Source organism: Microcaecilia unicolor, chromosome 1 (assembly GCF_901765095.1).
Source record: "Microcaecilia unicolor chromosome 1, aMicUni1.1, whole genome shotgun sequence".
Taxonomy (NCBI): domain Eukaryota; kingdom Metazoa; phylum Chordata; class Amphibia; order Gymnophiona; family Siphonopidae; genus Microcaecilia; species Microcaecilia unicolor.
The window spans coordinates 277,927,222-277,940,080 of record NC_044031.1 but is presented as its reverse complement, the minus strand read 5'-3'; the positions used below and the strand labels follow the sequence as shown (position 1 = coordinate 277,940,080).

The 12,859-nt window shown below is 49.1% G+C and overlaps 1 protein-coding gene across 2 annotated transcripts in view; it reads right to left on the bottom strand.

Moving 5' to 3' along the window:
- The window catches only part of RPSA (ribosomal protein SA), a 44,592-nt gene that overhangs the window by 26,433 nt on the left and 5,300 nt on the right, over positions 1-12,859 (bottom strand). For both annotated transcript variants that reach the window (XM_030206935.1, XM_030206927.1), the window contains exons 2-4: positions 11,576-11,743; positions 8,459-8,577; positions 7,303-7,548 (exon numbers count right to left, since the gene is read on the bottom strand). In XM_030206935.1, coding sequence (XP_030062795.1) covers positions 7,303-7,548; positions 8,459-8,577; positions 11,576-11,708 — 498 coding nt within the window. In that variant the 5' untranslated portion in view covers positions 11,709-11,743. The remainder of the gene's footprint in view (positions 1-7,302; positions 7,549-8,458; positions 8,578-11,575; positions 11,744-12,859) is intronic.

Here is a 12,859-nt window from a genome sequence, read left to right as displayed (position 1 = left end):
ACAGCTGCACATAGTCCCAAGCCCGAAGGGGAGAGGCTACTAGGAACTGGTCCACCTGAGCCTGAAGTTTGACAATCCGATTGTCTGGCAGGAACACTCTGCCCACTTGGGTGTCGAATCGAACTCCCAGGTACTCCAGGGACTGAGTCGGGCGCAGCTGGCTTTTCTCCCAGTTGATGATCCATCCCAGGGAGCTCAAAAGAGCAACTACCCGGTCCACAGCTTTGCCGCACTCTGCATAAGAGGGGGCTCGGATCAACCAGTCGTCCAGATAAGGAAGGACTTGTACCCCTTCCTTTCGTAGGAAGGCCGCGATGACCACCATTACTTTGGAAAAGGTCCGCGGAGCAGTAGCCAACCCGAAAGGGAGGGCTCTGAACTGGCAGTGTCGTCCCAGGACTGCAAAACGCAGAAAGCGTTGATGAGGAGGCCAGATGGGAATATGCAGGTACGCTTCCTTGATGTCCAAGGATGCCAGGAACTCTCCTGCCTTCACTGCCGCTATAACAGAGCGGAGAGTCTCCATGTGAAAGTGCCGCACTTTCAAGGCCCGATTGACCCCTTTGAGATCGAGGATAGGCCGGACAGAACCTCCTTTCTTTGGTACCACAAAGTAAATGGAGTAACGTCCCTTGCCAAGCTGACTTTCTGGCACCGGAACGACCACGCCCAGGCGGATCAGATTGTCCAAGGTCTGCTGCACTGCCACAGCTTTGACCGGAGACTTGCAGGGAGAGAGTACAAACCCGTCTTTTAAGGGTCAGCAGAACTCTAGTTTGTAGCCGTCTCTGATGACTTCCAGCACCCACGCGTCTGAAGTTATTGTGGTCCACTCGCCCAGAAACGAGGACAGCCGTCCTCCAATCTGCACTGGGGCGTGGACCAAGACCCCGTCATTGGGTACGAGACCCTGGGAGAGGACCGGAGGGAGCACCTCCGGGACGGCGGTCTCTGCGAAAGGAATGCTGCTTGGGGGGAGAAATTCCTCTTGAAGGAAGAGGGGGCAGAGGAACCCGACTTGCCCGGGCGGTACCGACGGGCTTCCTGCAACCGTCCTCTGGAGGTACCGGGACGAGTACTAGCCCGAGCCCTGACCTCTGGTAATTTCTTGCCCTTAGACGTGCCGAGATCGGTCACGATTTTGTCCAGCTCGACCCCAAAGAGCAGCTTGCCTTTAAAAGGCAACCTAGCCAGGCGGGATTTAGAGGCGTGGTCAGCAGACCAATGTTTCAGCCAAAGCCACCGCCACGCAGAGATTGTCTGAGCCATGCCTTTCGCTGAGGCCCTCAAGACATCATACAGCAAGTCTGCCAAATAGGCTAAGCCCGATTCCAGGGCCGGCCAATCAGCCCTCAAGGAATGATCCGAGGGGGAAGCCCGCTGCACCATAGTCAGGCACGCCCTGGCCACATAGGAGCCACAAACTGAGGCCTGCAAACTTAAAGCAGCCGCCTCAAAGTACGACCTTAAGGCCGCCTCCAATCTTCTGTCTTGGGCGTCCTTTAGGGCCGTGCCACCTTCCACCGGCAACGCCGTTTTCTTAGTCACCGCAGTGATTAAAGAATCCACGGTAGGCCACAGATAGGCCTCACGTTCACTCACAGCCAAAGGATAGAGGCGGGACATAGCCCTAGCCACTTTAAGGCTCGCTTCTGGGACATCCCATTGAGCCGAAATTAAGGTGTGCATGGCATCATGCACGTGGAAGGTTCTAGGCGGGCGCTTCGTCCCCAGCATAATGGCAGAGCCAACAGGGGCTGAGGGAGAGACGTCCTCCGGAGAGGAAATCTTCAAAGTGTCCATGGCCTGTAACAACAGGTTGGGCAAATCCTCTGGGCTAAAAAGCCGCGCTGCAGAGGGGTCATCCGCTCCATCCGAGCGGGGATCCGTCTCCTCCAAGGAATCCGCAAAGGACCGTTGGGAGACCTCAGACACGCTGCCCTCATCTACATCGGAGGAGACAAATTCCTCCAAGGCCTGGGAATCAACCCGAGGACGTTTACCTCTGGGAACCTCAACCTCTTTACCAGACGAGGGAGCAGGGGCAGCGTTGTGCATGAGGAAGGCCTGATGCAGCAGCAAAACAAACTCGGGGGAGAAACCCCCCAGACTGTGCACTTCCGCAGCCTGGGCAACAGCCCTAGACGCACCCTCAACCGGCGCTCGCAATAGCGGGGGAGAGACATGCTGCGCATCCAAAATGGCGTCCGGCGCGAAACTCCACGAAGGAGCCGCGCGGGAAGAACGGCTCTTAACTTTAGCCGCTTCTGTGCCGTCGCCCAAATTAAGGGCGTTCATGGCATTAATGTCTCCAACCTCAAGGGCGGCCCAAGAAGAAGCCATCCGAGCCGCGTGGCCGGCCAAGATGGCGGAGGCGAGGAGCGGGGGATGGGCGTTTATGGCGGGAAAAACCGCCACGCCGGAGGAAGGACCGGGACATTCATCGGTCACGAAACTGTCACCCAACAAGGGCGAGTCAGGCTTTAAGACCCCCGCATCCCCTCTAGAAGCGCTCAAGCGACCCGGGGAGCGACCCTTTGCGCCCTCGCCCTCCGACGCCATATGCCACGAGGAGAAGAATCGGGGAACCCCCTGCCCGCTATAAAAAGGTAAAAATTACCTGCTGTCCGCTCCGAGTTGTAACGACCTGGTGTCCCAGTGAGTAGCTGCAATAGACGCTTAAATAAACGTCGAAATAAACGCCTTTAAGGACGTTCAAAATTTTTTTTTTTTTTTTAACGGAGCCAGCGGGAGGGGGGAGAAAAGGAGGGACCTGGCACCACCAGGTTTGCACTTGCTCAAAAGAGCCCTCAACCCCAGGCACTCAACAAAACCTAAAAATTAGGCTTGGAGGCCTAGCCAGAGCTGCTGCTGTGTGTGACCACCACCTGCTGAGATAGAGAACATACTGAGGAGTTTCCGGCAGCACATGACCACATATAGGGAGGCAAAAGTTTGCTCTCTATCTCCACCTGCTGGTAGATGGACACAACCCACCAGTCTATGGATTGATCAGCTTGATGATATGGAAACTGAGTTCGATTCCCACTTCAGGCACAGGCAGCTCCTTGTGACTCTGGGCAAGTCACTTAACCCTCCATTGCCCCATGTAAGCCGCATTGAGCCTGCCATGAGTGGGAAAGCGCGGGGTACAAATGTAACAAAAAAAAAAAAAAATACCGGAGAGCCCTCTGAACATCCAGAAGATGAAGCGCCGTATACTCCATGTGAAAATCCCCCTCCCGAAAGAAGGGAAGAAAGAGAGGCTTAAAAAGAAAAGCCAAACCACAGCCGGAAATGAAAGAAGGAACTGAAAGCAAGGTCACTCCAGACTCAGCAAATTGCAGAAAAAAACAGCTTGGAATGGCTGCACTAAAAATTCAGACACTCTGAGTGCCAAAGAATTTGCGACCAAGAACACTGCTTGTAAGTTCCTAAGCGAAGCATTCTGTAAAGGAACAAAAGGAGTCCAAAGCAATGCTCGGTAGACAAGGAAACCCAAGCTAGAATCGGAGAATACGAACAAGGTTTCAGGGAGAAGAAGGTCGCAGCAGGCTCAGAGTGCAAAGCCAGGTCCTTCTGCGACCCATCTTGCAGAAAGAACTTAATCGCTGAGGAACAGACACCCACAATGAAGATGAAGCGTGGGCCGCAACCAGCCTCAAAAAAATCATCAACACCTGAGAATACGCGGTTGCAGTGAACCGTGGACCACTTACAAGATCACAACAGAACAGTAACCATAGCGTCCAAAGAACTCTGTTCCTCAGAGTCGACCTCTCAAAACACCAGGACGTAAGACCAAAGCGAGAGGGATCATCTACTCAGGAGTGGACCCAGAACGAAGAGCCCGGACTCAAGCGGATCCAAAACGAAGGCACCACCAGAAGCCTCACTCTATCCGCATACCAAGGGCGCCGTGGTTAATCCGGAGCTACCAGAATGACTCGACCCCGGTGAAGAGCGATCTGAAAAGAACTCGGCCGCAGAAAGGCCACGGAGGAAACACAATTGAAGAACGCCCTCCGGCCAAGGATGTAACAGAACAATCAGCCCTGCCGAATCATCCTCTCTCCGATGACAAAAGAAAGAAGGCACCTGGGCATCCAGCTGGGACGCCATCAGATCTACCTATGGAGTTCTCTACCTGAGGCCATGTTGGAGAAGCACTGGTGCAGAATAACCATTCTGCCGAGACCAGAAGATGGCAGAAAAGAGAACCCACTTTAGGAAAAACACGCAAAACAGGCCACGCAGAAACAGAACACGAGGTCCTCTGCCCATTCCAAGGGGGCGTCACGCCCTGATGGCCACAGTCTGACTCCGAGTCCCACTCTGTTGAAGAAACAGCCACCGCCTCATCTTCTCCGACGGCAGAAGAACCGCCTAGCCCACAATGTGTCCTGAAGTACTAGAAGACGAACAGCACCAAAAGCAGGTCCAGGCGGGGGAGACAGCACAAGCATTGCCTGGCCTGCAATGTGTCCTGAAAGGCTAGAAGATGAACAGCACCAAAAACAGATCCAGGCGGGAGATCAGCTACACCGACCCCCTGTGCCATCCACCACCCCGGAGACGGAGAAAGCGGCAAAGGACTTTCCCACACCAGGAACAGCCTTAGCCAATTCAGGAACTATTAGAAAATCTAAACTCACCACAGACAGTGAGGCCTATTGCTATCAATGTTGCCTTTGTGCAGAAAGGGACTGCCCTGAAAAGACTCCCTTCAAATAGAGGAAGACAGGTGAGAAATGGACCCTACTGCTCAGCTGGAGAGAGAACATCCCCTCTTTGGGGCAGGGTCCATCAGAGGAGACACGACAGAGAACCAGAAAACTCCAAAGGCTGAACTAAAAAAAGAACTGTTAGCTCCCCTACCAGACTTCTGCAACATATACGCATATAGAGCAGCAGAATGAGCTTTTTTTTGGGGGGGGAGGGGGGGGGGGATGAGATCAGAAATCCCCTGCCCCAGAGAAGCCCCCAGTGGCTGACGTGCATCCTGAAAAAAAAAAAAAAGGCACATCGCAGGACCATCAGATTCCTTCTGGAAAACATAGCCCTCTAGAACCCATCTGCCCGAGATGGGCATAAAAACTCTCCCAATCATGAAAAGGGCTACTGAGGCCAAGCTCTCTTAAGAAGAAAGGTTCAAATTAAGGTTCCCAGAGCTGAGGAGATCCTGGCTCAGAAGATATAGAAACAGCTTAAAGTAATTCTGTTCTTTCCTTCGATCCCCCTTGCATAGTGGGGGCAATTTGAGAAGAATTTGTGCCACTGCCCCAGCTACATGCAAACAGTTTCTGACTCCAGTGAATTTGGTAAAGGAAACCAAAAGCTGTAGAAAATAAAGGGGAATCCCCTGTACCAGCAGTCTCTTATGGAACACAAAGTCCTTTAGGAGGAGCTGCCCCTCCCCCCTGCCCACATCAAGGCCGCAGGGCGGAAAAGGATCAGAGCTGATATCAGGAGAAAAGAGAGGGCCACACCAGCAAAAAGGCGCGCGTTCCCACCATTTTAGCGCGGGAAAAGGCTGCTCAGGGGAAACTTCAGCACTTCCCTCCTCAGCGTTCAAACATGCCACTACACAGACTGTCACACAGACTGAAAGCAAAGAACTAAGACAGGGAAACCCTGTACTGCCCGGTCCTGTCAGAAATCTTCTGTTTTGTTTTTTTAACACCAAATGAAGGCAAAGGAGATCTCTTGGGGTTTTTTTTTTTTTTTTTTACTGGTGAGGAAGGCTAGAGCTCTAAAGACTGGGAGGCAAGGGGGAAAAGGGTGAAGCAGGGACCCAGAAGACTGAGTATGCCCCCAAAGTCGGCATCACCAGCCAGACACCTCTAAACTCAACTGGCCCACAGGACACAGGAGTATCCCCAACAGACAAATCCAGGAGCTGCTGAAGCGCCGTCCACCACCTGCTGGAGATAGAGATGTACTGAGGTGAAGGAGGAGCTGGCCATCTGGTTATCACTGCCTTCAGCTTTGTAATCTCTATCTCCACCTCTTGGTAGATGGACACAACCCACCAGTTCTTGGATTCATCTGCTGCATACGCTAAGGAAATATTTTAAACTTCAAGCGCCTGGACAATAAGGGCGGGAAGCTCACCTTTCTGAAAAAGATGTGCCACTGTGGGGTCATCCCTCTCCTCTGGCGGCAGTTCCCCTTCTTCCAAGACATCTGAGGCCTCAGTAGGGGAATCCCCAGTGAGAAGACTCATCTGCATCTGAGATGGAGACCACATCCCAAACCCTGGTCTCTTGAGCAAAGGCAGCTGCTGACAAGACAGTGCTTCAGGCACAGGAGAAAAACCCGAGCGCTTCAACAAAAAGGCTTTTTGCATTAGAAGCATAAATTCTGGGGAAAACAGGACCCCATCTACCCCTGCATACCCAGATGGCTTCTCCCACACTCTGGACTCTTCCAGGGCAGGAAAGTGCTCACCCTGTGGCTGTTCCACTGCCACATGAGAAGCCCGCAGAGGCAGGGAAAAAAAATTGCACCTGCAGGCGCGTGTGAAGTAAGGCCTGAGGAGCCCACCAAAACAGGACCTGCCACCGTCGACTGATCACCCGAACTCGGGCTGCTCCCCACCGAATGCAGCGAATCCAGCACGGGTTGGTGTGCACAAGTCTTGCACCCTCCTGATGCTGCTCTCTGGCTCCCACACTGGAGCAGCGCTTCGCAGCTTCAAACGTCAACATGGGAGAAGCACCTAAGAGAATCAACTCCCCACGCTGATCCTACAGCCAAACAGCGCTCCCTCGCTTGTACCTTTTTTTTTTTTTAATACTCTTATTATGAGTTCACCGTTCTCCACAGCTGCTTACCTTTTTTTTTTGGATGCAGAAGAGCCAGCTGGAGACAGAAACCTACTGATAGGGCAGTGAGAAAGCCCAGGAGGAGCCAAGGGAGTTGGAGAGGGGAGGAACCCTCAAACCCATCTAGGCTCTACTGAACCCAAGGGACAGGCCAGGAGCCAGATCAAACCAGAGCTGCACATTATGTACCCTCCACCTGCTAGACAAGAGAGAATACTGAGGTTAAGCTGGCTGCACATGACCATATATGCTGAACCTCTGAAGTTCTATCTCCGCCTGCTGGCAGAGGGACATAACCTACAAGTCACTGGATTGATTTGTGGGACACTATGGAAAGACCCTTTGCACTGTACAGTCCTTTCAGCTTTTGACACACTTTCCTCCCCTCCCTCCATTTTCACCTTGAGAAATATACAAAATAACATTTCATACAGGCGTTTTGAGGTGGATTAGTAACACAGACTATGTTCGTTACCTTATTATTGCAGGGGATGGCAATATCAACGTAGCGCAGAGGAGAATCTGTGTTGCATAGAGCAATGGTGGGGATATTGACGTATGAGGCCTCTGTCAGTGGTTGGTGGTCTGCACGAGGGTCAGTGACCACCAGCAGACGGGGTTCCCTGAAAGCAGCCTGAATCTGGTTCGTGAAGGTACCAGGGGTGAAGCGACCAGCAATCGGAGTGGCACCAGAGGCAGATGCAAATTTCAGCACAGCACGCTGGCGAAAGTGAATACAAAAGATTACAAAAATTAGCAACATGAAAGGGCAATTCTAATAGTTGTATAGCTGGGGGTGAGGACTCTAGTAAGCTGCGATATATCTAGTGAAACATGGTGCTTATGCATTGGGTTGTCTTACAAGGTAGCCCAATGACTGTTACACTGGCATGTCCTGAGGCATATATGAGCAACCTTCAATAGCTATTTTTGTTTACCAGTATTCAGATCATCTAGAGAATTAAGCACCATTTTAAATTATCCCTACAAGACCAGAGGGAGTACTTGGGGCAGAAAGGAACAACTTCAATCCTATAGGGCTGCAAGCCAATCAGTTTTTCTGATTTCTACAATTAATACACGTGAAGCAGCACATGCAAATACATCTCATGTATATTCGTAGTCAGAATCCTGAACTTGCAGCTGAGCTGTAGCCCTTGGGAACAGAGGATGTACACCGCTGGTTTATGGAAGAAATGGCAGACAACTAAACCACATGACACTTAAGTCCAGCAATGATCTCTACCCTCACCCCCACAAAACATGTTCTGCTTTCGCCTTTAAGGTGTGGTCTGTTCTACAAGACCGTACTTGGACATTCCAGGTGAAGTGATACAAATTCAGCAACGAAGGAAAGCTCAGTTAACAGAATTGCTGTTTTCTGCATCTAAACAATTCTCGTCTACCTTTACCAATGTTAACTTCAGTACATTAAGTACATAAGTATTGTCATACTGGGACAGACCAAAGGTCCATCAAGCCCAGCATCCTGTTTCCAACAGTGGCCAATCCAGGTCACAAATACCTGGCAAGATCCAAAGCCCCAACATTAAAGAGTCACTCTTCCTATCTATTTCAAGTACCTTGTGTACGCTGAATTAAAGAACTTTCTGTATCAGCCCAAACCTTACCTGCCCAGTGTTCCTGGAGGAGATGACACACACATCAGCAGGGTTCTCTATGGAAACAATGGCACGAGCAGCTAGAAGCAGCTTCTCCCAGGTGCGCTTCAGGTTGATGATATAAATACCTACAACAAGTCCATGAGAAGTGATCAAGAGCATCATCACCACTACTGCCACCGCCACCATTCCTACCAAACAAGAATGCCTAGGCAGGAGCCTCATCTGGGCACACAAAGGACAATTCTGCCCAAATGTCTTCAAAGTGATGTTCATTTCAGGGAATATTTAGGTAACTGATTTAATATTCTTTAGAAACTAGGGTAAAAAAATATATATTTACTTGCCACTTTTTTTTTTTACTTCTTGCTGTTATGAGACATTGCTTTTTAGAGAAAAAAAAAACACACAAAAAAGTGCCAAATACCTAATCAAGGTTCCCCAACCAAATAACCTGCCTATCAAACTAAACAGAGTTCCTCACCTCCAAAAAAGTACAGGTACCTGTGGTTTCTTCAGACACCTAAAATCAACATTCTCAACCTGCCCCTCTAACCCCCCCCCCCCCCCCCATCCTATATCCAGTGTTAATTGCCTCCATTCTTTCCCCTCTGGATCAAAACTTCCCTTACATCTATCAGTTAATTTTTCCCATATCTCCCAATCTATTTCTCCAATCATCCACTGTTGGGGTTTTGTTTTATGCTTCGTTTTGAGCCCAGGAATGTGGCAGGGGCCCAATATCAATCAAATGGACAAACCCACTCGGCGGTTTAGCATTTGTTTATGAAATCAATGCACACAGATGCCAATAAAAACTGCTTGGAGGCATTTCGCATGCAATCTAAGACAGCTCGACTCTTGAGCCATAAAATGTGTTTGGTGGCCCGGAAAAGTATCTTACAATACTGGACTGTGCCGGAGGCGCCAGCTTACTGGCACTGGAGGAATCAAGTACATCTGCTGGCTACTTGGGAGGCAAGAGGGGCTAGGGGGCCCCCTAAGTGCTTAGCACGTTTTACACAGACCTGGGGCCCTTATTTACAGGCATTGAGTCCAAAAGGGTGTAGTTTGCTTCTGAACAAGGGGTAACACAACATTATCGGGAGCCCCAGCGAGCGTCCATGAGACATATATGGCTCCAGTAGGGTGGGGGGGTACCCTAGGACTATCAGAGTCCAAGTCCTAGGGCACGTGAGGGAGGGGAGAGGGCAATGGGAGGGTAGAGGGCAATGGGAGGGTAGAGGGGGAGGGTGAAAATGTGAAAACAAAAATTGATGACGGACTCAATCATTGGCTTTCTGTTATGTATGTTATGATGTTGATATGTTATTTATGCCAGATGTGGAATGTATCTTATTTTGATTGTCATCAATAAAAATGTTGAAAATAAAAAAAACTGCTTAGAGACATTCCTGGTTGCATCATAGTCTTCTTTTGTCATCTCCACTATTCCTGCTGTGCTTTCATGTGTGGAGGTTTGTCCCTTTTTGCTCTCCTGGCCCACAGAATGCCAGTTCCTCTTTTCAAGATCCAGTAAAGAACAAGGAGTCTTACTAAGCAGATCTTGAAAAACCTAAGATTTATTGGGGGGGGGGGGGGGGGAGACAATACATTTTCTGGGTAGCATCCCCTACTGCCCAGTGATGAGCTAACACTGCCGTGCAAAGGACCTGGGTACAAGTCCCAGGTCGGGTCTTCCATTCCTGGGCTGGCTGGGTATGCTGCACAGGCAGTGCAGCCAGCCATTCAATGGCAGCTGGGAAATAAGTTCAATGAATTCTGGAGTCAAAGTTTACATAAGTACATAAGTATTGCCATACTGGGAAAGACCAAAGGTCCATCAAGCCCAGCATCCTGTTTCCAACAGTGGCCAATCCAGGTCACAGATACCCAGCAAGATCCCAAAAATGTACAAAATATTTTATACTGCTTATCCCAGAAATAGCGGATTTTCCCCAAGTCCATTTAATAATGGTCTATGGACTTTTCCTTTAGGAAACCATCCAAACCTTTTTTAAACTCCGCTAAGCTAACCGCCTTTACCACATTCCCTGGCAACGAATTCCAGAGTTTAGTTACACGTTGAGTGAAGAAATATTTTATCCGATTCGTTTTAAATTTACTACATTGTAGCTTCATTGCATGCTCCCTAGTCCTAGTATTTTTGGAAAGCGTGAGCAGACGCTTCACACCTACCCATTCAACTCCACTCATTATTTTATAGACCTCTATCGTATCTCCCCTCAGCCGCCTTTTTCTCCAAGCTGAAGAGCCCTAGCCGCTTTAGCATTTCCTCATAGGGAAGTCATCTCATCCCCTTTATCATTTTTGTCACCCTTCTCTGCACCTTTTCTAATTACACTATATCTTTTTTGAGATGTGGCGACCAGAATTGTGCTCCCTCAATGGTGGAGACTAGTTGTAGGACAGATAAAAATTGGGGACAAACATTAAGTGGTTAGGCACGAGCATTATGGTGGTGTTGCTTAATGAACTTCTAGAGCTCAACTGCAGCAAGCCTGAAGAAACCCCAGCCCCCCCCCCCCCCCCAAAAAAAAAAAAAAACAACACCCTCAGCCTTTTCTGGCTCTGCTTAGTGGATTTTCAAAACTCTATGTGCAAGTTGCAAAAAAAGACTAGAATGGACTGCAGCTTCTTGGAAGATGAAGCTTCATTTGTGGCCAAAATTACACCTCAAAACCAGTGTTAACAGAATCCTGTAACTGACTCTTGAGGCACTAAAAGCCCACTGGCCAGATGCTGACCTTAGCAGTGAGCTTTAATCATGTGCTCTAGGCTCACAGTTGACAGCATCAGTTTTCAAATTTAACTTTAACGTTCTCTATCCCCAAGGTACCCAACTCTCACAATAACCATCAGACATGCCCATAAAAACATTCCCTTCCTCAGACTTCGTCCCCACTATTGCACCCCCCACAAAAAAAAAAAAAGAGACATATGAACACCTCTCTGCATGCATTACATCCTAAAAAATGGGGGGGGGGGGGGGGGGCAGGGATTTTCAGTCCCTTGGATGGCACTGTATTCCACCCTTTCCTTTCATATCTAACTAGCTTTGTAGTGGGTATTTTGTTTCATGCTTCTTACACTCCCATCACACACCATCACTCTTCCTCTTGTAGATATACTGTTCCATTTGGAAATCAAGGTTAGTGCCTCCTAAGTGGGTTCCAGCAGCAAGAAACTTGAGGACATCCTCCTCCTTCATCTGTAGGACCTCGAGACCTCCGGACATTGTGAATGTTTCCCTTTAAAGCAACGACGGGTAACCTGTAAAACCAGTAAAAGCAGTAAGAACTTATCCCATACAACACTGGGATTATTGTATTGGTCTTACAAATTATGCTATAACATGTAGGCCACACAGTTTGATCGAAAAGTCAAAAAGGTCAGTCAGAACTACAGTCCCTTTTGTTATTAACTTAAGACTGCTGTGATGATGACATGGAAGGCGATACTGATAAGTCCAGCTCCCAGTGAGCAAATGCCTTATTGGAAATGGCACCATTTTAGGAAGTCTAAAGAAAGATCAAAGGTTAAATGTGCATAGACACTTGTGACAGAACAGTGTTTTAAACCTGTAAAATTGCCTTTATTAACTCTTGAAGTGCACTCTCATTTGGCCAGCAGGTGGTGCATGTTTTATGTTAAAGCAGTAATAGAAAAGTACATGCCCTCTTAGTTTCACTGAGTGAATCTACAGAACTGTGAGCAGTATACTTTTCAAACTTGTTGACTGGGCTCTGATTGGCCTGGAGTTCGAATTTACCCCGCAGTTGTCGTCACTTCCAAAGTTGCCAGGTCTGCGGGTTTCCCATCCAATTGGGCGGCTTTCCGCGACCGGTTGCAGGCAATTTTTGCTGGCTGCGGGAAATTGGGTGTTTTTTAAAAAGCCGCGGTGCAGATTTGGGCACTTTTCTGGGGCTTCTATTGGTCCAATAGAAGCCCCGCAGAGGCTGGGTTAATGACGTTGGGGGCGGGGTTAGTGACATCGGCAGCTATGTCGGGGCGGGGTTTAACTTTGTGCGGGGGGGGGGGAATTTTTTCACTCTGGCAACGCTGGTAGCTTCAGTCTTAGTCCAGAAGAAGAGAGAGAGATCTTTTTGCTAAGGCTCTGTGAACAGTTATATATCCTGATTTTCCCAGGTACTGCTGAGACAGTATATAAGTGTCTAGTTAATGTTATAATTGTTCCATAATTCAGTTGCCTGTTTGCTGATTGCGGGGGTTTTTTTTCATTGCTCCAGTGCAACAAGAAGCCTGTTTAGTTTGTTGACTCTGCCTGTCTGGCCTAATAAAATAATTCTGGTGGTTTGTGTGTTGTGTCTGAGAGTGCTTTCTGGTAACTGTGGGGTCACTGGAAGTGTGGCCCCAGTAACCTAGAAA